This window comes from Grammomys surdaster, unplaced genomic scaffold (assembly GCF_004785775.1).
Source record: "Grammomys surdaster isolate TR1022 unplaced genomic scaffold, NIH_TR_1.0 125344, whole genome shotgun sequence".
Lineage (NCBI taxonomy): Eukaryota > Metazoa > Chordata > Mammalia > Rodentia > Muridae > Grammomys > Grammomys surdaster.
The window spans coordinates 30828-56198 of NW_021620217.1; the positions used below are offsets into that span (position 1 = coordinate 30828).

At 46.6% G+C, this 25371-nt stretch overlaps 1 protein-coding gene across 1 annotated transcript in view; it reads left to right on the forward strand.

The window, feature by feature from the left end:
- LOC114637542 (VPS35 endosomal protein sorting factor-like) overlaps positions 1-25371 on the forward strand; it is a gene marked incomplete at its 5' end in the record, with an annotated part of 71174 nt that overhangs the window by 30305 nt on the left and 15498 nt on the right. Inside the window, 6 exons of the mRNA XM_028785747.1 lie at positions 206-286; positions 2799-2862; positions 5698-5796; positions 7550-7627; positions 8948-9062; positions 22426-22565. Of these exons, the coding sequence (XP_028641580.1) occupies positions 206-286; positions 2799-2862; positions 5698-5796; positions 7550-7627; positions 8948-9062; positions 22426-22565 (577 nt within the window). The remainder of the gene's footprint in view (positions 1-205; positions 287-2798; positions 2863-5697; positions 5797-7549; positions 7628-8947; positions 9063-22425; positions 22566-25371) is intronic.

Here is a 25371-nt window from a genome sequence, read left to right on the forward strand (position 1 = left end):
CACGGAGTAAAGCTTGCTGTGGTTTTGCAGGGAGGGGCAGTGTATAAGGAGCACCTTGTGACTTACAGAAGAGCTGAGGGCAAGCCAGAGCAGTGTGCTTCACGGATGCACTGGGATTCCCAGACACGCATAGCTGATGAGAACCCAACCCGCTCTTTCACGGCCCTGGACCGAGCTTTTACAATTGTCTCTTAATGTCTCCTAGGCACCAGCAGGAACCAACCAAGGACCCTGTCATCCTCAATGCCCTTTTGCACATTTGCAAGACTATGCACGACTCTGTGAAGTAAGCTGCTCTTAAAACTGAATTGCAATGTGGCCGGAATGCATTAGGGGGTGACATCTGTAAGCAGCTGCTGCAAACAGCTTGACCTGGTCTAGATTCCCGAAAACTGGGGCTGGCAAGAGCGCACAGACTAAGAGTGCTCTTACTCTCGAGGTGGACTTGGGTTTGAGTCCCAAGACCCCGCTGTTGGTTCACGATCTCATGTAACTTGAGTGCTAGGCGAACCGACATCCTCTTCTCCCCTCTGCAGGCTTCCGTGTGCACATGGTACATATGAACTCATACAGACTCACACATACACATTAAACACAAGAAAAATGAAAAGAGATATCTGCTCACAGGGGCTGGGGGGATGGTTCGGTTGATAATGCACCTGTTGTGCAAACAAGAGGACCTGGGTTTGGATTCCTGTCACCCATGTAAAAACCAGATGCTGCTGTGCACATCTGTAACCTCACTGGTAGGGAGGCAGAGACAGGTGGATTCCCCCAAGCCAGTCCAACTATCAGAACTGAGAGGCTCCAGGTTCAGTGAGACCTTGCTTAGAATAGGTCCAGCACATTTGACAAAGATGCTTGACATCAGTCTTTCTATTTTCTGCATGCACGTGCGTGCACACACTATTGTCAAGAACATCCCAGACCTATAGAGCAAGGAGTATAGGCCAGCCTTCAGAAGAAACATGAGATAGCACATATTTTTTGCAGAGAGGTTTCTGTTGGGAAGAAGAGGCTACTCTTGTGCAAGTGAATTCCAACTCTGTGTCTCCTAGAGATCTGGAAGTGCAGTCAGTTGTGAGCTGCATTTGGAAGAACAGCCAGTGCTCGTAACTGCTGAGCTATCTTTCCTAAGCTTTCATTTCTTACATTTGCTTTATGTGTCCAGGTGGTCTAGTGCCAGGTCAAGCCTTTCCATCAGAGGATGAGCTATCCCCCTTTACTTTTTAGGTTTTTGCATTTATATTCCATCCTGTAAGTTATCTGTAGCTATTTTAGTCTCCAAAGAATTTTTGCCCAGCAGCTTGATTCACTGGGGAGTGTTTTAAGGATTAAGAAAGTTACTTCGGAACGTCATCATCCACAGGATGTGCCCCTCCCTTTAATTTTAGAATCTTTATGACTGTGCCTTCAAATTCGTGAGTAGTTATAAAAATCCAAATGTTATCAGTATTACACTTTTGCCAGGTGCAGTGGCAGACACTAGTAATCCCAACACTTGGAAGGCTAAGGCAGGAGGAGCACAAGTTCAAGGTCAGACTGTGTAGTGGGACTTTGTCTTAACAACAACATAATAATTTTCATAATAAATGAGCCCAGTAGATTTTAACTGAGCAAAAAAAGAAATAATAAAAGCACATAGATACTTACATTTGCAGGGTAGTGTTTGGCTCAAGAGACCTACAGTGGAGACTGATAGCTCTTAGGAACTTCACTCAAGGATCTAGTTCCTTCTGTGTTGTTGTACCATCGCTGAACCTTGCTGCCCATCTTCCTGCTGGAAGGTAGCCTACTTCAACTGTCCACAGTCTAAAGAACAGCAGCTTTTTCTGCTGGAAGAGTGACATTCAACCTGCATTCACTTTGTCAGACCTAGCAATGAGGAAGGCTGGAAGATGGTGTCTTAAGAACTACAGGACACTAAGCACGATTCTCTACACTGATAAGCCCAGTTCTCTGGAGGCTCAGGCAGGAGGTGAGCCTGGGTCATATAATGAGACCCTGTCTCAAATACTAAAACAAAAGGAACCTAGGGCACACTGTATGTCAAAAGAAACTTATTTTCCCTTATGACGAGCCAAACAAAACTTTCATTCTTGTTTATTTTTGTTCCTGGAGATTAAACCCAAGGCTTTGCACAGCACCAGGCCCTCACTCTGCTACTGATCTCAAGCACCAATGCCAAATTTTTAAAAACTTTAAAAATAAATTTGAGGAACTATTTGTATATATAATCAAAACCAGACTCAACAATTGGAAATTTGTATTTGTGTTAAATTTTCATCCGTTATAAATGAGATCTGTTTTCAAATGCATCTAAAAATAAGGTAGGTTGCTGTATGGAGGTAGGGACGGGTAGTCACTGAAAACAAACATCATGGGGCAGGGAGAGATGGTAGGCACTATGCAGGTATAGGTATTTGTTATCCTTTGGTGTATGGTAGAATTTTTTGAAAATGAGAAGTTGCCCGGTTTTCTCTGAAATACAAACTCTGATATTAGAGCTCTCTGCCTGAATTCCAAAGAAGAGAAAGTTACCTTCTCTTGTGCAATTGATAAACACACTTTCAGAATTGCAGGGCATCTTTAGGGAGAGGAGACATACATTTGAATTGTGTTCCCTTTGGTTAACACTTCTATCTGAAGATAGACAGGCAGCCTGTTGGGAGTTTCTGCATCTAGAAATTGCACAGGCGCCTCCCTCGGCTAGTTAAAGTGCCTGCCTCTGGTGCTTTTCTCTTCAGACAGCTACATTTGCTGCCCCCGTGTTAATTATGCACCATTATTGATTCTAGCGCTCTCACTCTTGAGGATGAGAAAAGGATGCTGGCCCATTTGATCAATGGATTTATAAAAATGGTAAGTTTGTGGGAAAGAAGCTTCAGTTCACTTGGAAACATGATGTAATGTTTATCCCCTCTGCGGAGAGTGGCTCACAGTGTATTCCCCAGTGCTTTTCATTTTTACTGAGATAAGATGGAATTAGAAATTTCCTATGTTTGCCGACAATCCCCAGGGAGCATAGAGGGCCAGGATAAGCTGACTGTGGGAAAAGTCAATGGGAAGAGGTGGAACAGGGAATTACTGGCTCATTCCGACAAAGTGTAGTTGAAGGCTCCTGGGGAGTGGCTGGACCTGGGGTCTCCTCTGCCACAGGACCTCCCATTTGTGTCATCTGTAGTTCCACCCTCTTCTCCATTGCTTTCTGTCCTGTACAGGCTTACTTCCAACCCTATGGCCTAGCAAGATGGGCTCTTGTATGTTCTGGGACTGGAGCTCTTTGGATTAACTTGTATACTAGTTACATTGCTCATTTCTGTTATCTGACACAAGCAGCTTGAGTTTGGGAGTGCAGTCCATCAGGACAGGGATGGTGGTGATATCACCAAGGTAGAACTTGAAGCCACAATCTCTTTGTGTCCATAGTCAGGCAAAGAGAGGGGGCAGGGGACAGAAATGCTTGTGCTTAGCACAGTTTCTCCTTCTAATGTAGTCTGGGACCATAGCCCAAGGAACACCAGTACTACCTACGTTTAGGGTAGATCTTTTTATCTTTATTTACCCAATCTTGATAATCCTTGGTAAATATCTCAGAGGCTTGTTTCCCTGGTGATTCTAAAACACAGTAAAGTTGACAGTCGTGATTAACCATCACAGCTTGGGAGGCCTGAGAGACCCCTAGTGACCCAAATCATAAAGACCAAGAGTGGAGAGGAAACAGCTGTTATGTGGATCGTCAGGTGGAAAACCTGTCTCTGGGCAGAATGCCAAGTGTGCATATATGTCCATTGTATTCATAGACGGCTGCATGGCAGATTTCCTAAGTGTAGAAGCATGGAATAGCTGCTTTCCTTGTTCTTTTTTTTCTTATTTGATGATTGTATACATGTGAATCTTATATTTTGTTCATATCTTCCCATCACCCTCTCTCATCCCCCACCACCACCACTCCCTCCACCCTTTCCCAACAAGTCTGGCTTTTACTTTCATGTCTTTTTTTTTTTTTTAATTTTAAGATTTATTTATGTATATGGGTACACTGTAGCTGTCATCAACCACACCAGAAGAGGGCATCAGATCTCATTACAGATGGTTGTGAGCCACCATGTGGTTGCTGGGATTTGAACTCAGGACCTCTGGAAGTGCAGTCAGTGCTCTTAACCACTGAGCCATCTCTCCAGCCCCTTTCATGTCTTTCTTATTTTGATTTTTTTTTTTTGTGACCCACTGAATTTCATTAGTGTTCCTTGCATGAGCTTGGATATGGAATTATTTACTAGAACGTGGGCTTGTTGCCGCGAAAGCTGACGCCCTCAGCAGCCGTTGTCTTGTTCTCTTAGTTTGTTTGTACATCCGTGGGTTGACTGGACAGCCAGTCTTCTCCAAAAGGTGTCAGCTCATATGGCTCAATGGAGTATCCAGGAGCACCTTGCTTACCTTCCAAGGCTGTTGCTGGAGGACTCCATTTTCTATGTCTTGTCATCTGGTAGTCCTGTTTTTATATCTCACTTAGTGCTGTCTTTCATGGGGCCACAATATGGAAACTCAAGGCTTCGGAAAGCCAAGCTTTAGATATACAGTGACCTTTCACTTTATTCTGCTGAGTTCTGTTGACCAAAGTGAAGCACGGGGTCATCTGTGAGGGAGAAGAGGTAAAGAGACCTCACCTCCTGATGGGAAGAGCCCAAAGGAGAGCCCACGGTGGGAAGAGTCGCTTCAGTCTTCTATGGAAACATACTGTCATTTGCTGTCCTGATTCATCTTAATTCTGAGTGTTACTAAAGTCTTACTGTGCTGCGCAGCTGGCCTTGAACTTCTGGACTGAAGAAGTCCTCCTGCTTCAGTATTAGGATTGTAGGTGCACTTCACACACCTGGCTTGGAATCCTCTATTTTAATAAAACAGCAGAATCCAAACTGACTGGGGTAAAAAGGTTGAGAAACGGTGACCTGCTCAGGAGCAGGGTGAAGCCGCCCAATGGTTCTGTGGGTGCCATTAATTTTGATAAAAATATACAATCAGTCTTTCTGTTCCCAGGTAGGAAATGGACCTGGGGGTTTTTACCAAGTGCTTGTCCTTCCTCCTTAACTTACACAGCATGCTGATCCAGGGCAGTTTATCTTCTTCAGCTTTCTTGTCCGAAGGGTACTAAGTCACAGGGAGTCAGGTGTGAGCCTCACACTTACTATGGTGACAGGGTGCTCTGAGGGGAAGGGCACCCTCCTACTGTTCAGCTTTTCATAAAGCTGAGGGAAGGGGTGCCAAGGGGCTATGGTGGAGAAACTTCCTTTGTGACCCTGGCTGCCACTAGGAGCTGCTGAGGTCAGGTCCCCATCAGGAAACAGTCAGGCGTGGCCTGTCTCAGGGAAGCCCCTGTGACAAATGGCTCCCAGGGACCCAATTTATGTTCTGTGAAAATTCTGTGACTTCCTTTCCTTCCCAGTCTGGAAGATTCTATTTTTGCCCAGCTTCTATTTTGTGCCCTTGGACTTCTTGTCCTTGTCCACAGAGCTGGGCTGCTCAAGTGATGTTTCAGGTCTACTTGAGCTGAAGGGACATGAGACCTTTGTAGTCAGGGAGAAAGAGTGTGTGTGTGTGTGTGTGTATGAATGTTTGGGCATGCTCATGTTTGTCTTCCCACTAATAACTACCCTGACTGTACCTTTTCACGTTTTTCTCTCTCTCTGATCCCAGGTGTCCTTTGGCCGTGATTTTGAGCAGCAGCTCAGCTTTTACGTCGAGTCCAGGTCGATGTTTTGCAACCTGGAACCTGTTCTTGTGCAGTTGATCCATGTGAGCATTCCTGTCATGTGTTCTTTCAGTGCGTGTTGATTGGTTATCAGTACACCCCATACTCACTCAGTTTGGGAGTGTTCCTGTAGTTGAGACTAGGTCTCATGTAGCCCAGGCTGGCCTCAAATTCACTATGTAGCTGAGGCTCCCTTTGAGCTCCTGATCCTCTTGCCTCTATAGCACCATGCCACACCCTGCGTGCTGGGATCAACTAGCTTTTAGTCTGTGATTCTTCAAACACCCACCCTTCCTGGACTGGAAAGGTGGTTTTAGGTCCACAGCTTTGTTTAAGTTTTTGAGTGCGCATAGTAATTTTTCCTTTGTTTTTATGTTTCATTGATTTTTTTTTCTCCTTGTCTAAACTCCCCCTGCCCTGCCCTGCCCCAGGCTTCTCAGAAATTTGTATGCTCTCATTTCTGCATGAGAGAGACAAGAATAAAGTGGTCTGCACTGAGTCCACTGATGGGCGGGTAACCTGGATGCCCTTGTCTCAATGCTCTCTTCGGTTAGCATTCTGCAGTCTTAGTGATCCCTGAGTCAAAAGAAATAGTGACGATAAATGGCTAACAGCTTGTAAAACATCAGAAACAATAAAATAATAATAATATATACATTACATATATATATATATATATTTACACAAACACACACCCATATTGAAAGGAAACCAGACTGGATGTGGAGAACAGTGGCAGCATTTATGTGTGAGGCTCTGGGTTCCATCCCTATATCCAGCAGAACAGACAGAAGTGTGCCACTTGCACAACTGTAACCACTTCCTGCTGAAGTGTGTGCGTGCTTCTCAGAGCTGCACAGTCCCAGCCTTGGAATCCGATCACCTGCCATACCACTGTGCCTGGTTTCTATTCCTCATCTCTCTCTCTCTCTCTCTCTCTCTCTCTCTCTCTCTCTCTCTCTCTCTGTTTCTCTCTTACACACACACATACACACACACATACACAGTTTGCTTTGTGTAGTACTTGCTTTCATCACTGTAGCTGCCAGAGTGTGTCTACAAGGGATGAAATTCAGTGCAGTTTTGAGTCACAAGCTACATCACACCAGCACTTTGCATGACATACAACAATTGCTGTCCCTTAGACTCTGCCCTTGATTGCAGCTCCCTGGGGATGCTGTGGCACACAGTTGGGAACCAAATCTTCCATCATTCTGTAATCAATTAGTACCTATTGAGGAAGAATAACACTCCCTATATACTTAGTTCTTCTTCATATGTTATTTTTAACAAATCATTCTGAGACCTAAATCTAGAGACTTTACCTATAAAATGAGAGTTGGTCATAGTGCTCGCCCTATAGGCTTGTAAGGACCAATTGAGCTAGTGGTGTGTATCAGCCGAATAATGAGTAATAACAGTTACTGGTGTTAGTATGAACGCCATGTGGTTACACTGCTGGGTCTACTAGATTTGGAAGTTTCCTTGGAATGTGGAACTTATGGAAATTGGTAAAGGAACCCTGGCTATTCATTTAACAGAAAGAGTTAATTTGTTGTGCTCATTGGTACACATGACCAGCACAGCAAGTGCCCTCTCTCCTGCTGTCTTGGAGGTGTTTGCTCAAGCCACGGCAACCTAACCTGCCTAAGTTCAGTGTCCGGGGCTTAGCCGTGTTCTGTGTCTGCTTCTTTGCACTGCCATCTACAGAGTCCAGATCCTAACCTCCAGGAAGATGTTAAGTCGGCTTGTGATCATTCATTACCATTTCTGTTTTATTGTCTCCTCACAATCTAGAGTGTGAACCGGTTGGCAATGGAAACAAGGAAAGTCATGAAGGGAAACCACTCCAGAAAGACAGCTGCGTTTGTCCGGGTGTGTTCGAAAGATAAGTGCTCCAGACTTGGAGCTTTGGCGGCCGCCGAGTTTGCACACTGCTAAATGCTTGGTGGTGGGTTCGGGGGGGGGGTGCTAAATGTACCATGATAAGGATGGCAGCTTAGTGTTGATTTTCTAGATTTGTTTTTCCCAAGGAATTGATGGGCTAATAGCTTCTGTACCGGTTTCAAAAGAAATGTTCAAGAAGCCCACTTCAACATAAATATATCTCCAATCTCCAGATCCCAAACTCTGTAAAATCTGAGACTTGCTGTGAAGCCATACATGGACAGCTCTATAGGATGACTGTGTTTCCTGTGTAAAGTTACTGAAAGTGCTGTGCTCAGTTACCTTCCAGCTGTGCATGGATGAAGCACATAGGGATTCTGTGTTTAGACTTTGTATTATTTACACCAGTATTCCAAAATCCAAAACTCTTGAAGCCAGAAACACCCCAGATAAGGGATGCTCTCCCTCTGGTGCTCTGCGGTAGTTGAGGTGTGTTCGTATCTCTGTGTGCCAACTTTGTTCTCTTGAATGTTTTCCGATATATTAATATACAAAATTTCTCTAGCAATATCATTTTCATTTAATCTCCTCATGCCTGTAATTGGAAGACATAGTATAGTTTTTGCTCTTAGTCAAGATTGTATCTGAGTCAAAATTATATCCAGATGTCAGCTTCTTAAGTTGACACTCCTAGTCATAGTAGAGTGATAGTGTACCCATGTTTTAAAGTGAAACCACGCCCAAATGATTATAGTGAAGGGAAGTGTCCCCCCACCCCGCCCCTTTGCCTCTTGCCTCTGTCCTTAGGGCCAGCCACTACCAGGCCTTTTCTCCTCTCCAGCTAGCTTCTTATTACCCCCATATTTCCTTTTTCTTACATGTATATTTTATATATTGAAGGATGTTGTTACATACAAAACTTCCATTTCCAGCTCACACATATCAAATCTCTGCAGGATTAGGAGCACCCTCTCCCACTGAGGCCAGACAGGGTGGTCCATTTAGGTACCCGAATATTTCTTAGCAAGCAGTTTCTCATTTGCATACATAGAGGTGTTAATCTATGCATAAGTGCATCGAGGGATGAAGAGTTAGTTTTCAAATTCTCTATTTCCCTCCCTTCTCCTTCCCCAACCTCCCAGAGTTCATCAGAACTGGGATTGATGGGGAGTGTGGGTGCTCGTGTGTGTGTGTGTGTGTGTGTGTGTGTGTGTGTGTTGGGGAGAACAGAGGGAGTAAGTGTTGTGTATCTGCTTACTGATAAACATGGGCGTCTTGGTTAACTGTCCCCATCTCCTGTCTCTCTAGGCCTGTGTTGCCTACTGCTTCATCACCATACCGTCCCTGGTGGGGATCTTCACCCGCCTCAACCTCTACCTGCATTCCGGTCAGGTTGCCTTGGCCAACCAGTGCCTCTCCCAAGGTAAGCCTGTCTCTCTATCCTTGATGCCCTCTTGCTACTTAGGAAGTCTGACCCAGCCACATCATCCCTGCATATGTATACTGAGTGACACCTTGAAGGAGGAAAGAAAACAGCAGCCAGGAAATATTTTTAAACGTTCCTCTAGTAGGAAGCATAGGAGTCAGGCCACACAGAGGCAGATAGAGGCAGATGGAGCAATACAGTTATTTTTTTAATCCTGACTTTTTCCAGTCCATCTCAGGCCAGGTTGGTCAGCCAGACATCCTGGGCTCCGATGCCCAGAGAGCCTGAGAAGGTGGGGCTGTTTGGCCACAGCGGTTCAGGGATGGTTTTAGTGTCTCTGTTCATGTGTTTGAACACTAGACACATTGAAATGGAATCTAATCTTTGAAGAGCAGATACCCTGCTATTGACAGTGACACGCAATAGCACTCTCTGTGCAGCTCACGAGAGGCTTCTAAGTATCAGAACGGTGTTGGGGAGGTGAGACAGGGAAGGGAGGGAGCATAAGCTCAGCACCATGGTGTTTGGACTCCAGGCTGCTGCCTTCACCCTGACTTTAAGCTACTGCTGGGCACAGCGATGTGGTGTCTGCTTCATGTTTAAAAATTCATCTGATGATTTTTGCTTGAGTCTAAATGCAGTCACACTAAACCTTAAAAGCCCATCACTGTCGCCCTGAAAGCCACACAGAGCAGTTACTGGCCAAGTAAATAATGCAGCCAACCACTGAGGAGGAGAGAGCTGAATATGAAGCTCGTGGGAGCTGGCTGCTTTGTTTATCTCCGCGAACGTCCTCCCATCTCAGCTGCGCCTACAGTGTCGCCCTCCTTCTAGTTGATTCTCTGGCTTGCCTTCATCCCACCCTGACCACATCTCTATTTTCAGACTAGACCTCTGCCAGGGCTGAGTTCAGGGTCTTGAAACCCCCTGAAGACCATCTTAGGATGCTAGAAAAGGCTTAGTTCCATTCGATTGTGCACAAGGGTCCCCACACGGAGATAGGAGCATGCTGGCATTTACTGCAAAAACATCCTTGCCTGTCACCCTGGAGCACAGGGCAGCCACCAAAGGCTTTACACATTAGCACTTCTCACCTAGAGGCGGCCCAGAAATGCCTGCCTGTCTTTTCTTTGAGCCCTTACTCCAGATAACTTCTTGTCCTCGTTTTTCAGTGGCTCAGAAGAATGTGTGTGTTAATAAGGAGGATGTGGGAAGAGGAGAGGGAAGGAATACTTCTGATGGAGTGAATGGTCTAAGCAAAGGCTTGGAGAAGTAGGGCTGATTACCCGTGTGTGGCCACCAGCAGGGTGTGCTGAGGCCCTGACTGATGGTAGCTTTCAAGTCTCCAGGATACTGTGGGTCTGCCTCTGGTTCTGCCACTTTGGGAAGTAAGTGACCTTGGACAAGTTGACCTTTTTGTGCTTATCCGTGTACAAAGCAGAAGTGATAGCAGGGTTCCATCTAAGTTGAGAATACAGGAAGTTGTGTCCTTGAGAGCCGAGAGCTCTGCACTGCTGGCACAGGGTAGGTGCAGAGTTGGAATCTTAGCTGTCTCTACAACCACAGTGTAACACGGCAATGAGTGTAGCTGTAACTCTGACAGCACAGTGCTTTGGGAGTTTTGAGGGCCCAACTCTCTCTGGGTGTCTGTCTCTTTCTCTCCTCCTTCCCTCTTTGTCTCGCCTCTTCCTTGACAGTCTCCTTCTCTGTCAACTATCTTTCCATGTAGTCTTGCCTTGGCTGGCTTCAAACTCATGATCCTCCTATCTCAGCATACAATGTGCTGGAATTATAAGCATATGCCTTCACAGCCAACCCTGCGGATTGATGTCTCACAGGCAAAATCTTGGGTCTGCAGGAAAGCCAGTGTTTATTTCAAGATGACTGAATTGGGCTTCAGATCAGAGAGTGTGCAGTTCAGTGCAGCAGAGCGAGAAAGCCAGTGAGGCCAAGGGCCATGAGCAGAGCCAGCTTGTCATCGCTAGTGACAGTGTCTCTCCTCTTCTTAGAGCTCTCTGTCCTTCTTGTAGTTTTATTTCTATTTTTAAATTTTCCTTTGTTCTTGAGATGTTCATACCAGTGTACAGTGAAACAATCATATCTACTCCCTATTTCCTCCCCCCTCAGCCCTTCTTCCCCCACCCCCAACATGTTCCTCTTCCAACTTCGTGTCTATGTTTGTAATCGCCCCCTGGGTCCAGTTGGTGCTGCCCGTGTGCATGGGTTTGGGGACACCCACTGGAGCATGGGAAACCTGTCATGTCCTATCAGGAAGACAGCATTTCTCAGTAATCCTTGCCATAAAGTCTTTATTTTTAAAACTGTATATTTTAAACCTACTGTCCTGTGTTTTCCCCTTCTTTATGAATCCTGTTAGTTATGGGAGAATTTAGTACAATGTATTTGATCACAGACACAGCCCTCAGCCAACACCTCACAGATCCACCCCTCGCACCCAGCTAACTATGCTCTCTCGTTTCTCGTTCTTTTATTAAACCTATCAAGTCCAGTTTATGTTGCCCATATACTCTTGGATTGCGGCCATCCACGGAGTGCCATTGACCTTCTATATCACATTCCCTCCTCCTGAGGTTCAGAGATCCTTGTGGAAGAGAGGGGCAGGGTGTAAGAAATAGAGTAAGTCAGAGGGGACGGAGGATACAAGGGAAGAGTTTCCCAGACACAACAGGGCAGTTGTACATATGAATTCACAGTGTCTGCGGCGGCATTAACAGCACCTGCCTGCATGGGCCCAGGCCAGACAAAAACTCAGCCTAGAGAAGGGAGGCAGGCATGAAGCCGCACCCCTAGCTGGGGAGCTGCTGGCTACTGCTAGTGTCTGGGGGAGGAAAAGCCAGCTCTTTCCCGTTCTTTGCACCAATGTGCACCTTCTTTTTGGGGTGCTCCCCAAACCTTGGTGGGGACTGTGGCAGTGGGGGTGAAGTATTGGTGTAGACGATCCGTTTAGAGCCAAGCACTAAGCCTCTTCTCTGTACTCTGGCCAGCTCTGCCACTCTGTCTTGATTGCTGCTCACTATAGGAAGGGAACTTCTCTGACCAAGGCTGAGAGCAACCCCGGTGTCTGAGTGTAAGCGTGACTTTTTATAAGGCAATTTGACACCATGATGGGTTAGGAAAATGACAATTGCAGGCTGGATCTCAGGGCCTGTGACCACCCAGCCATGGGCTTTGACAATTGTTAGAAGTGTGGACACGGTAATATGCTTATCCAGGGCTGGTAGATATGTAAACTAATGCAATTACTTGGGAAATCAGTTTGGAGGGTTCTCAAAGAACTAGAACTGCCAAATGACCCAGCAGTTCGGCTCTTGGGATATAGACCTACTATAATAGAGGGACCGTCCGTCATCTCCATATTCACTGTGGCCTTGCAGTGTGGTTTTGATATAATGGGGGAGAGAGAGAGTAGATGGCCTAACCAAAACCCACTAGTTAGTAAACTAAGTGCGAAATACAATGTTTGAAAAAATTTCAATGGAATTATCTTGCATGGGTGGATAATACTGCTCCCACATTTGTGTCACTTAACCCTACAGTGCAAGGCATGGGATACATCCCTAGGAGTTACCGTGCAGGGAGGCTCCAAAGGTCTCTAAAGTAATACAGGCTCTTACCAGTGTTTTTGCTACCCATCGTAACTTCATGGTAAGACTGTTGCTAGAGACACCTCTCACTGACTGTAGATACAGAGAAACTAATCTCAAACTCACCTGGAGACTTCCTCTTTGCTGGCTAGCTTCCATAGTGCTAGAAGGTTCTGTGTGGGCTGCTGTAGGAGAAAAGACCTCAGTGGTCCTGCCTGCCACTGGACTGTGCATGCTACAGTAAGTACTGACTTGCCAAGAAAGATGTACCCATGGGTGCAGCAGCGGCTGTTAAGGGCAGACTTAGGGCAGACTTAAGGGCAGACTTGAGGCCTGCTCTACAGGAAGAAGTTTCTATTAGTTAATTTCATATATGTACGCGGTGTATTCTGCTTTCTCTCACCCCACCCGCTCTTATTCCCTTCTTTTAACTTTCACTTTTTTCAGAGTACTTTTTAAAAAATGTCAGTGCCAGAGCTTAGTTCATATGCTCTGTCTCTGGTAAACCGTCCTCAGCTCCCGCCCTCCTGCCTCTGCCCTCCTCAGACAAAGCGAGGCCAGCTCAGTCCTTAGCCTGTCTCTGATCCTCCTCACCCTCTATTAATTGCTTCCCAACCATTGTTACTAACTAGCAAATAGGTCATTGCTGCCCTGCCTTCCCTTTTCCTCCTCCAGATCGCCAAAGCCATGAGGCCTTACTTTCAATTTGCTGTGGTAGCAGGGCTTCTGGCATCGTGTCCACCTCACCTGTGTCTTGAAGGGGCTTCACAGATGAGTGGTAACTGCATGATAACATGAGTTAATTCTATTTTATAGAATCCCAGGCTGACCTCATACTCAGTAGCTGAGGATGATCTTGAACTTCTGACCCTCCTGTCTTCCCAGTGCTGAGATTGTAGGCACAGGCTACCACACCCAATTCATGAGGTACTAGGGACTGAGCTCCAGGATTTGTGTATGCCTGGGATCACTCTACCAACTGAACTACATCTTCAGCCCCTGTTAGTAAGATAGTAATAGAAGATCCAGGCACAACAGTCCATGCCTGTGACCCCAGGACTTTAGAAGCTGAGGGAATCCTTGTTCAGGCCAGCCTGGACCACAGAATAAGCCCCGTTGCAAAAAGAACACTAAAGACAAATGGGCAAACCTCTCAGAACGAGAGCCTAAGTAGTAAACAGTGGTATCTGTGAGGAAGACAGCCCCACCCAAGCCGTCTGCGAGTGATTTAGTTTTATATTTATTGTGAAATAAAGCAGAGTAGGTTCTAGCATGTGCTTCTACCTGAGGGCACATTGACTGGAGCTGCTATGCAGGTCAGTATGAGGAACCTGGGGAAGCGTAGAGCAGACACCACTGCAGGGCTACTGTTGGGAGCAGCTGGCGTCTTTGCACCATGGCAGGTGGCAGTTGAGAATGCAGCCAGACACAGCAGTAGGTGGGAGAAGGGCTTCTGCATTTCTCCTTTCTAGAAGATGAGAAGCAGCTTTTGAAGGAGAAACTGTTTCCTATCACTTGCTAGGCTCTCAGCATCTGTGGAGGGCCGCAGTTGTGACTCTCATGAGGAAAGCGTCGAGTGCAGTGGTTGTGACTGTGTCCCCATCCCTGAGGCCTCTTTGGTCATTTAGAGCTGGAACAGTTCACAGGTGGGCAGTGGCATGAAGCCTGCATCTATACCTGAACAGACAGGACCCTTCTACCGTGGGGAGTGTGGAGACCAGGGATTAATGACAGTTGCTGATGGACCCTCCAGAAAGAGGCACAAATGAGTTTCAACTCCAGCCATGGCTTCTGTCCTCCTGCTGGCCTTTCTTGCTCTTTTTTTTTTTTTTAATGCAAAACATTGTACCAGAAACGAGGATTCGCATAGAGCTCCTGCTCTAGTGAGAGAGAGCCAGACTGTGGACTGTTAGTTCACAGGGCAGTTCATAAAAAATGTCTTTCAGTGTGTACACGAGGGCTCCTAGAGCAGAAGGGGATGAGTTGTCTGAGAAGAGCCAAAAAGCTTCACAAAACAGATGGCACTGGGAACCTGGGAGGAAGGGGTGATCCGGGTACCCACAGTGCACTCAAGGACATCCTAGAGACTGAAGTGGCACAGAAAAGGCCCGGAGACCAGAAGCAGGACAGTCTGAAGGGGTGGGGAGATAGAATTTAGAAGATAGGCTAAGGCCTCACTGTGGAGAGTGCCAGACTCCCAGCAAACAGCTCATGTTGTTCTGTGTGTAGTACAAGGTCGGGTGCTTGTCTCCATTTTACAGGTGAAGGGAATGAGGCTTGTGGTTTGCCTGTGGGATCTTGCCATGTAGCCTTACTCTCATGGAGGCTTAAAAGCGCTTTACTGTTAAGAGCAGTCCCTTTATAACAACGCATACTTTCCTTCCAAATCTGAGAGGCATGTAGTAGGGATACACTGACTATTTGATTTCTTTGTGTGTGAAAAGAATCTACATGTGTGTATATATGGTATATATGTGCATTTCTGTTTATGAGTGCAGGCGCATACACATTCTTGTTTTGAAGGAGGGCCTTTTGCTAACTAACATAGGAGCATTGCCTGGGCTCTGATGCTGGGCTTTTCACGGGTGCTAGAGATATGACCTCAGATCCTCAGACTGCATAACGAACACTTGACTCAAGGGCTCCTTTCCCCAGACCTGGTTGGCTTTTGTTGTTTGGTTTTTGTTTGGTTTGGTTTTTTGAGACAAAGTCACAGGTGGCCTAGGCTGACCTCGAACTTGCTCTAAAGCCAAAGGTGACCTTGAACTCCAGATCCTCCTGCCTCATCTCCCCAAGTGCTGAGGTTGCATGCATGAGCCGCCATACTTAATCCCTAGTGCTTAAGGAAAACTAGGCTTGCTATTCACAGACAAAATGCACAGCCTTCTGGGTGCTTTGCAGGGAGGACAGAAAGTCCCTATCCTTACCCACAGATATGAGGTAACTTGTGAGCTGAGCGAGCCTGGCTCAGTGCAGAGACCTGGACACCCTGAGATGAGAGGGAGAGTGTAGATTAGACACCCTTTGGAACTTTGGTTTGGTGCTGATGAAATTGGAACTAATTTGTCTGTCTCCAGCGGACCTTCACATTAAATACTGATGTCCAACGTGAACGGAAAGGGCATGTTGCCGAATCCGTGTGGCAAAGACAAGGTTGTATTAAGCTGTCATTGGTAACAATTAAGCCATGATGAATATGCCACTTAGTTGTCTCTAGGCATTTCTGTGAAGCTTGCTGTCTTTGGCATCACTGAGATAGTGGCCCTCATGTCCTCAAGCATAATCACTTTAAGAACAGATTCTGTTGCAGAAGCACAGGTTGGCAGTAACAGGATTAAACCTCAGTGGCCTGCTGACCTCTAGACCCTGTGGCCTTGCCAAAGTCATCTTCATGCCTTGGTTGCAACACATCCAGTTTCAGTATCTGGTGCATGTTCATGTGAGTGTGTGTGCATGTGTGTACATGTTTGTGTCTGTAAGTGTGTAAATGCACCTATGTGTATTCTTGCATGTGGAGTCCCAGGTCAGTATCAGGTTTTGTTCCTCCAGAACCATCACCTTACTTTTTTGAGGCAGGATCTCACTAGCCTGGAATTCATTGATTTTGCTAACGTGGCTGCTATTAGTCCTTTGGGTGGAGGAGCTGTGTCATATATCAGATATCTTGCATATCAGATATTTACATTACAATAAATAACGGAAGCAAAATTACAGCTATGAAGTAGCAACACACTTTTTTTCTTTCAAGACAGGGTTTCTCTGTATAGTAGCTTTGGCTGGCTGTGCTAAAACTTGCTCTGAACACCAGGCTGGCCTTGGACTCACAGAGAGCCACCTGTCTCTGTCTCCTGAGTGCTGGGATTAAGGGTGCTTACCACTACAACCAGCAGCAACAACAACAAAAATTTTATGGTGGGGAGGGAAGTAGTCACCACAACATGAGGAACTGTATTAAAGGGTCACAGCCTTAGGGAGGTTGAGAACCATTGTCTTAGAACATGAAATCCTGTTGTTGAGACAGACTGATTTCGAAAATGGGTACAAAACAAAGTGGATTCCTGGGGCAGCAGTGCTCCAGGAGAGACCCTGGGGCACCACGTGAAACAATGGTTGTGGTAGGGTTGGAGACCTGGACCCTAGAGCAGGTCTGGCCTCATGGGGGAGCTTCTCTTGGACACATGTGCTCTGTAGCGCAGACCAGGATCCAGCTCAGTCTCCACAGAGTGTGATATACTTGACTTTAGTGCTGCTCTTCCCTGAGACCTGGGATGGCCACTCTTATGACAGTAGGGACCCAGGATAATTGTTTCGAGAGGCAGGTTCTCATGTACCACAGGCTGGCCTTGAACTCATCATGTAGCCAAGGAGGACCAGGGAAGGGAAGCAAGAGAAGGGAGGTAGGGCAGCAGCAAATGTCTGGAGACTCACTGTGGGCCAGATGCCATGCTGAGGTGCAGGGTGAGCCTTTTCTGTTTTCTCTTTTTGAGGGGGAGCTGTGGCAAGGACCCAGGGTCTTGCGTGTCCCAAACTGGCCTCATACTAGGCATGTAGCCCGAGATGAACTTTTGATCACCTGTCTCCACCTCCTCAGTGCTGGAATTACAAGCATGTGCCACCACGCTTGTTTTATGCAGTGCTTGGGGATTGAACCTACAGCTTCTTGCATGCCAGGTAAACACTCCATCATCTGGGCCATGCCTCCCTAGCCCCAGGAGAGCATTCTTTATGAACGAGAATCCGGTTCCTCCTCCTATTTGTTCATCTTTTCTTTTTTAAAAACACATTTTCTCTTGAAGGCGGTGTCTTCTGTGACTTTTATAGCTACAGAATAAAGTGCTCTGTGGTATCAGTATTAGCTGGGTGCAGAGACTCCCACCTGCATCCCCAGCAGCCGGAGGCTGAGACAGGAAGATGATGGCTTTAGCCTAGGGGTTTGGATCCAGTCCAGTCTGGTCAATATAGTGAAGGCTCCCATCTGTGAAGAATTAAATGTTACAGTTTTGTTTTGTTGTTGCTGTTGTTTTGTTTTTAAAGATACAATTTGATGTTGACAGGATCATTTCAGCTCTAGACTGAGGAAAACCTGTTTTCACTTGCAGACATTTTTTATTTTTTAACTGAGTATTGTTTACTAAGCAGACATGGAGAAGTCTTCCAGACTTTTTCTGTTTGGGGTGCGCCTTCTAGGAATAGAGTAGAAATTTACCTGGGAACATGTGTGCCTAGTCCTTAAGTAACTGAGCTCCTCCTTTAGATAGGAACTGGGTGGGGTGAGAGGAGCCAGGGAGGACAAGCTGCTGCCACTTTAGTGGGTAATGACGCTCTGGGGGCCACTCAGCAACACACACATGCACAGGAAAATAGTAATGGTCCTCCAGGTCGCTTGGAGCGGAGTTCCAGGTCCCACTGCGAAGTGCTCTCCTCAGGGTCTTCAGAGAAGTTTTCTAGGGCAGCAGAGTCACCAGGCATGGGTACAGTGAACTTCACTGCAGGAGACAGCCAGACATGGTGGAGTCCTGGCACCTGCCTCTGCTGGGAAGACTGGGAGCGGGGTAATGTCAGGAATCTATTTGGGTATTTTTTTCTTTTTTGGTCTTTTTTATTGTGGTCAACTTAATTTGAAATAATTGGGCTAGATTTTCTTATATATTTAATTTTTTCTTTATTTTTGATAATTTCATGCACATATACAATGAAATATATCTAATGCCCTTATTTTCCAACTGATCCCTGATCCCCAGGTTTGTCTGTTTGTTTGTTTATTGGCGACCCGCGGAGTTGAGGTAATACTACCCATATATATGTACATGGATGTGGACATCCATGGAGCATGGGGAACCTCTCATGGTTCCAGACGCGACTGGCAGCAATCAACTGCCAGTAGCGTCTCAGTAAAGCTCAGGCATGGAGATTCCATGCTGGGCTCTTGACTATCTTGCTCTTATGACGGTCTCAGGGAGATAACACAGCAGCTGTGAATTACAGTGTGACGGCCATGTCTTGTCCAGAAAACAGCATCTCACAGTGCCTTTCCCCATCTTCTGGTTCTTGCATCCTTCCTGCCTCATCCTCCAGGATGTTCCCAAGCCTTGGTGGGTGGAGGTGGGGGTTCAGTATAGATGCTTTATTTAGGCTGAATGCTTGGTCCCTTTTAGCACTAACTAGCTATGTGTCTCTCCACTGCAAAACAGAAGCGTCTCTGACCAGATATACAGGTCTTTGGGCAGAAAGACAAATATTTAGAAGACAATTTGGCAGCATCATCATTTAAGAAAGTAAGACGCTGATTCTACCACAGGACCTGTGACCTCCCCTGCCACGGGCTTGTGTCCAGGATTACATGAGGCATGAAAATCTTTTCCGGGCAGCAGGCCTCAAATCTAATTTTATTTTATTTTATTTTATTTTATTTATTTTTATTGTGTATGTGTTTGCAGGGTGTGTGTGTGCGCGTGTGCACATGCGTGTTCAAGTGTGTGTGCCACAGTAAATGTGTGGAGATTGGATGACAACCCTTTCATGTTGTTCTCTCTTTCCACCATTACATGAATCTCAGGAATGGAGCTTAGGGCATTAGGCTTGCACAGCAGGTGTCTGCACACTGAACCATCGCACCAGCCTGAACACTTACGTTTTAAATGTACAGTGCAGTGATGGTAAGATGGTTCATACTGTCGTACAATAGCTTCAGGGTCTGAGCCAGGTATTCCCAGATTCTTGGCATTTTATTTAAGAAAAAATAAGGGAGACTCAGTTTTCTGTAAGGGTGAGGCCCCTGGTGGGTTGACCACTCTCCAGTGAAGGCCATGTATCCAAGAGTACATGGGCAGCCCTGATTGTACTTGATGGGCTCAAAACCAAAGAGGACAGAAAGCTGGGTGGATAGGGAAGGGGAGGTGGATCTTGGAGAAGTTGGGGAGTGGATAAATATGATCAAAATACCTTGGATGAAATTCTCCAAAAACATTAATAAAAATGAGAGGGAAAGATGGACTAAAGGCACACAGATTACAGAGCAGGAACAACCCTGTCTAAAATGATGGATAGTACAGAACAGAATGGGACACACTGTCCAGACTGACAGGCAGCTGTACAAATAAAGATACTCAGTGACTCAGGTTGCTATTTGGTGCCTCCTTTTATGGGGCTCAGGAGGAGGAGTTTGGTTGCTGAGGAACATAGTTTTTTGGATGGTTCTCTATTTTGATTGACAGATTATGTTATATAACCATTCTCTACTGCATGTATCCCATCCCACCCACGATGCACCTGACTTTAATCTTTGGCATGTCCAGTTATGCATAGGCATAGGGTAGTAAGTGGGATTTCCCATAGGAGCTCTCTTCGAGGACACAGGTGGCCTTATTGCTATGTACTTAAAACTAGCTCAGGCCAGATCCACCTTCCTACCCTCCCATCTGGACATAACTAGAGTAAGACTGAAAGAGCTCTCCTAGAAACCTCTGCATTGTCAGAGTAAGGCGTCTATGCAGGAGGGGCTCGAGGCTGCAGCTGGCTGCTGCTAGGCGCATCATTTGGAGCGTGTACGCATATAAGAGCCTTGGGCTGCCAGGTGCATCAGTAGAAGAGGACTTGGTTAGTGCCTAGGCCAAACCAGATGGAGGAGACCCAGGTAGTTAAGCTGTTTCCTCCTGTGCTTGCCTGCCTCAATCTGGGGTGCTGGGAGAAATGACACATTGTAAACCTTCTTAGACACTCTGCCCTACCAGAGCAGCAGAAAGGATCTGCCTTTCTCTAAGAGGGAATCAGTTCCTTTAGAGACCTAGAGGATGAAGCGGGCTGAATTCAAAGGTAGCTTCCCTTTTCCTAGCTCCATACTACCTCTGTCCTCAACATGATTGAGGTCAGCTGCTCCCTTTGTTCTAGACCAGAGCATGGAGCAGGCTCCTGGGCAGTAGTGCTCATTAGTTAGCTCATAGGTCCCTTGGCCACTTTTATGACATCAGCTCTTGCTCTCCATCTTCCCCCATGTATATTCCCAGTACCCAGCCCTGCGCTGCTGCAGCAGATGCTACTACTGCTTAGTAACTCTGAGGGGATGTGGGAACCAGCTTGGCAGGCAAGCTTCCAGAGCTCAGCACACCTCACAGGAGGCTCCACCATGAGCCCCTTCATGCTGTGTTTCCTTGAGAAAAGAAGATAAGTTAGCTGCCCCCAAGTTCAGGCACAAGATTTTCTTGTTAATCACAGCCCTTTGTTCCTTGAGAAGCCAACATCTGCCATCAAGCCAGCCCCTCAGGCATGCAGTTGGGGTTCCTGCTTTAACCCAGGGTTCTGCACCCTGCTGCGGCATTCTTGCATGTTATTAGAAGTCACTTTCTGGTAGGGAATGACCTGGTCCGTGAACCCGTTTGATGTGGTTAAGCAGTGGAAGGGTTGATTTCTCAGGCCAGTGCTTGCCTTGAGGGTTTTTATCACGGTCAATACTTTGGCAGGTCTACAAAGAACTCCCCTCCCTACTTTTCCCGGGGCTCTGGTTCTCCCGCTCCCTTCTCCTCTCCGACTTCCTTTCTCCCAGCTTTGGAAGTCCTCTTGTTTTACAGGTTATTTCATATCTCTCTTAAATATCTCTACTTTTCAAATAATTCTCTGGAAATGTTAGTTTGTTAGAACTCTAGAGCTTTGTATGTGTTTTCGTGCATGTGTACATCCATGCATGCATGCCTGTGCTTTTGTGTGTGTGTCTGCACATACATGTGTATTGCATGCATTCATTCCTTCAGACAAGTCAGTGTGTGTTGACTTATTTTTCCAGCACAATATTCCTGTGTAGCCGGAGATGCTCTGGATCTCACAGCCCTGCCTCACCCTCTTGGGTGTGGGATTTCAGGTTTGCACCACAGCATCTATCCTGCCTCACCCCTTTGAGTATAGGGTTACAGGTTTGCGCCACAGCGCCTAGCTCAATGGTTGTTTCTTTGTGCTACAAGAGACTCAGACTAGACTTCCAGGAATAGCTCTGCCAGCCACTCAAGACCTTTCCACCTACACAGGAATAAAATGAGTCCTGCCCCACTTCACACCTAATTTCCCAGGTTTGAAATGGTCTTGGTGACAGCCCTCCCTTACCTGTGGCCATAAGGACTCATTGATCCAAACCAGTGTAGGTTCTAGCTCAGGTGACTATAGGTATGTGTGTATGCGTGTGTTGTGTACAAATTCATATGGGTGCCTGTGCTTGTGTGTGCATATACACCTGTTTTTGAGAGTGTGTGTGGAGGCCAGAAGTTTATGTCCTGTGTCTTCTTTCACCACTCTCTACCTTTTTTTTTTTTTTTTTTTTTTTTGAGCTGGGGCGCTCCCTGGACCTGGAGCTCATTGATTGGCTAGACTGGCTGTTCATCAGGCCTCAGGGATCCTCCCATTTTTGCCTTCCTGGTACTGGGATTACAGACACAGCCTGCTGTACTCTGCTTCCGTGTGGGTACAGGGCATCCACACTCAAGCCCTGGTACTTGTGCAGCAGGCACTTGATGGGCTCGGCTGTCTCCTCAGTCCATTTTCTAGACTGTCCATCAAAGTCTCCCCTCTGGTTTAGTTCTTCGGTGTAAGCCTGGTTAACTATAGTGTTTCCTGGTTGCTCTAGTTAACAGCAGCTCCTCATCCATGGTGGTTTGAAGAACCTTCTGCTGGGCTCTCTGACTAAACTGAACCCTCAGGTTGTCTGATCCCCAGCAGGCTAAGGGTCTAGCCTTGAACTTTTCAGAATGCTTATCCCGACTCTTGTCTTGCAGCCGATGCTTTTTTCAAAGCCGCCATCAGCCTCGTTCCAGAAGTCCCAAAGACAATAAGCATTGACGGGAAGCTTCGGCCATCGGAGCCTTTCCTCCTGGAATTCCTGTGCAATTTCTTCTCTACCTTATTGATTGTGCCGGTATGTCCCCAGGAGCCACAGCCCTTCACTCACCATGCCCCTCCTCCTGAGTACACTCAGCCCTTAATATTTTATCTTACGTATGTGATTGCTTGCCAACATGTATCTGTGTCCTGTATATGTGCCTGGTGCCTACAGAGGCCAGAAGAAGGTATCACATGCCCTGGAACTGGAGTCACAGACAGTTATGAACCACCTTACAGGGCTGGGAACTGAACTTGGGTCTGTCTGTAAGAGCAGCCAGGGCTCTTAACTGCTGAGCCATCTCTTGTTTATTACCAACCAGGTGTGTCTTTCAGCCGATTCAAGGTCCAGTAAGTTGACAGTCAAGATTAACCAATGACGTAGCCATTGTATCACCTAATTGGGATTATGGTTTCATTCAGCTTGTGTATCTGGGTTGAGGGGAGGCACTAACATTCAATGCTCTGTACTCTGCACTGCCAAGCAAGGGCTTAGTGACCTTGGACCACGATGGTGACAATCGGACTAGCTCTTTCTCCCCCTGGCTCTGCAGGTTTGGCAGTGTGTGTCCTGTCCACAAAAAATAAGGGTGATCTTGTGCCAGCTCCTGGTGTTCTGGTGAGGATCAGGAGAGGGTGCAGAGTGTAGACATATAGTGAAGCTCTTGGGTGGCAGGATTCTTTGGAACAGGAAACAGTAGACGCTGGCTCCTTGTGGCTGTGAGAGATGAGTAGTCATTCTTGGGGCCCTTTTGAGGGGGTGGATTCTGCAGAAGGAATTTCTGGAGCCTTCCTATAGCTGGCGTTCTCATCCTGGTCTTGGACCCTGCTTCCTGACATGAGTTTGGATGAAGAAACAAAATGGCGTCTCTGTTTTCCCAAGTATCTGGGTATATTTACCTTTCACCTGATTGTGAGCTGCACGCAGAGAGCCTTGGCGGTCACAGCAATAGTTGGGGCTTTGTCACCGAGAGACATGAACAGGCATTGCATTATTATAGTTCAGGTGCAAAGGCTATTTCCTTTTCTTTGTTGTTCCTCACCACCTGCCCCTTCTCCTCACCCCCTTCTTTTCCCTTCTTGTTTGTCTCCTTCCGTGTTTTGTGAGCAGTCGTTTGTTTTTTTTGGTTTTTCTTTTATCTGAGAGTCTCACTGTGTAGGTGAGGTCATTTGGAACTCAAGATTCTCTTACTGCAGTCCTCCCATGCAGCACTCTGCCTTACTGCAGTCCTCCCATGCAGTACTCCACCTTACTACCGACCTCCCATGCAGCACTCTGCCTTACTATCGTGCTCCCATGCAGCACTCTGCCTTATTACCGTGCTCCCATGCAGCACTCTGCCTTACTGCAGTCCTCCCATGCAGCACTCTGCCTTACTGCAGTCCCCCCATGCAGCACTCTGCCTTACTGCCGTCCTCTCCACTAACACACACAGCACCCACCTTGCTTCTGAAAGAGAGTTCAGGCTGCTGCTGTTCTCCCTTCCTTAAAAAGCACCATGGTAACTCTCCCCACAGAGAGTCCATAGGTTTTCACAGAAGCATTGGGAAAGTAGCTACAGGATTGCATTGCTATGACTGACTTCCCTTGAAGCCTTGGGTGTCTTATTTGCTGATTTACAAATAACAGCCCCAGGAATCTATAGGCTTCACCTGACAAAAACCGCAAAGCAAATATGAAAACAATACCCCAGCAACCCTTCATCGAGATGGCTGTGTGTCAGGATTGCCCTGTTGAATGCACATTCCTAGAGTTCGCCCTTGGATATCTCTCTCAGTAGGTTGAAACTGGCCCTGTGGAGGTCACTTCCCTCAGTGGTTCAGAAGGGACCACTCCCAGGACTAGACCTGGAGAAGTGTCCTGCCAAGTTTGGGCTATGCAATGACTCAGCACTTGCTGGGTCCCAGGTTTCTTTAGGAGTGATGAAATACTCTTCAGTCAGTTGTGGTGACAGCCACACAACGCTGGATTCAGGAACAGTCATTGAATTGTGTGACCTGAATGGGCGTATTGTTCCCTGTGCGGATTATGTATCTTCATCAAGCTGAGAAAACAAAAAATGACTCAGCAGTGGGCGCTCTCTGTTCAGATTCCAAGTTCTCTGAGGGGAACCAGGAGGCCCAGCCACAGACCTGCTCTGGGTGAGGCTTTGATTGTCCTTTGTGGTAGGCAGCATCCTGGTGAGGGGTGGAAGGTCAGGTGGCAGAGCTGCAGGGGCCCCAAGAGTCCTTTCCCTGGACACTTGCTCACAATGCTCTATGGTCAGTGCCTCCTGTCTGTATGACCTGGTTATTTGTCATGTAAGTGGAGCCAAGAAAAGGCCCAAGTTTCTAATGAAGTACTTGATTGTTGTTTGGTGATTTGTTGAGGTGCTTTACCACCTACACACAAGCTTCCCACATGCTGAAAGCTGCTAGGGTCTCTCTGAAAGCCTTCTCCTCAGAGTCTCAAACTTGGTTTTAGTCCTGACTCCATGACCTCTAGCTCTGGGGCCTTAGAGATGGTTTTGTAATTCCTCCAAGTCTTGCCTGCCGTCTTTCAAAAGTGTCATGGAAGCGCCACCTTACAGGACTGCTGTGCCGGTTGAATGAAATCATACTTAAGAAAGAAAGCATGGGGGGCTGGAGAGATGGCTCAGTGGTTAAGAGCACTGACTGCACTTCCAGAGGTCCTGAGTTCAAATCCCAGCAACCACATGGTGGCTCACAACCATCTGTAATGAGATCTGATGCCCTCTTCTGGTGTGTCTGAAGACAGCTACAGTGTATTCATATATAATAAATAAATAAATCTTTAAGAAAGAAAGAAAGAAAGAAAGAAAGAAAGAAAGAAAGAAAGAAAG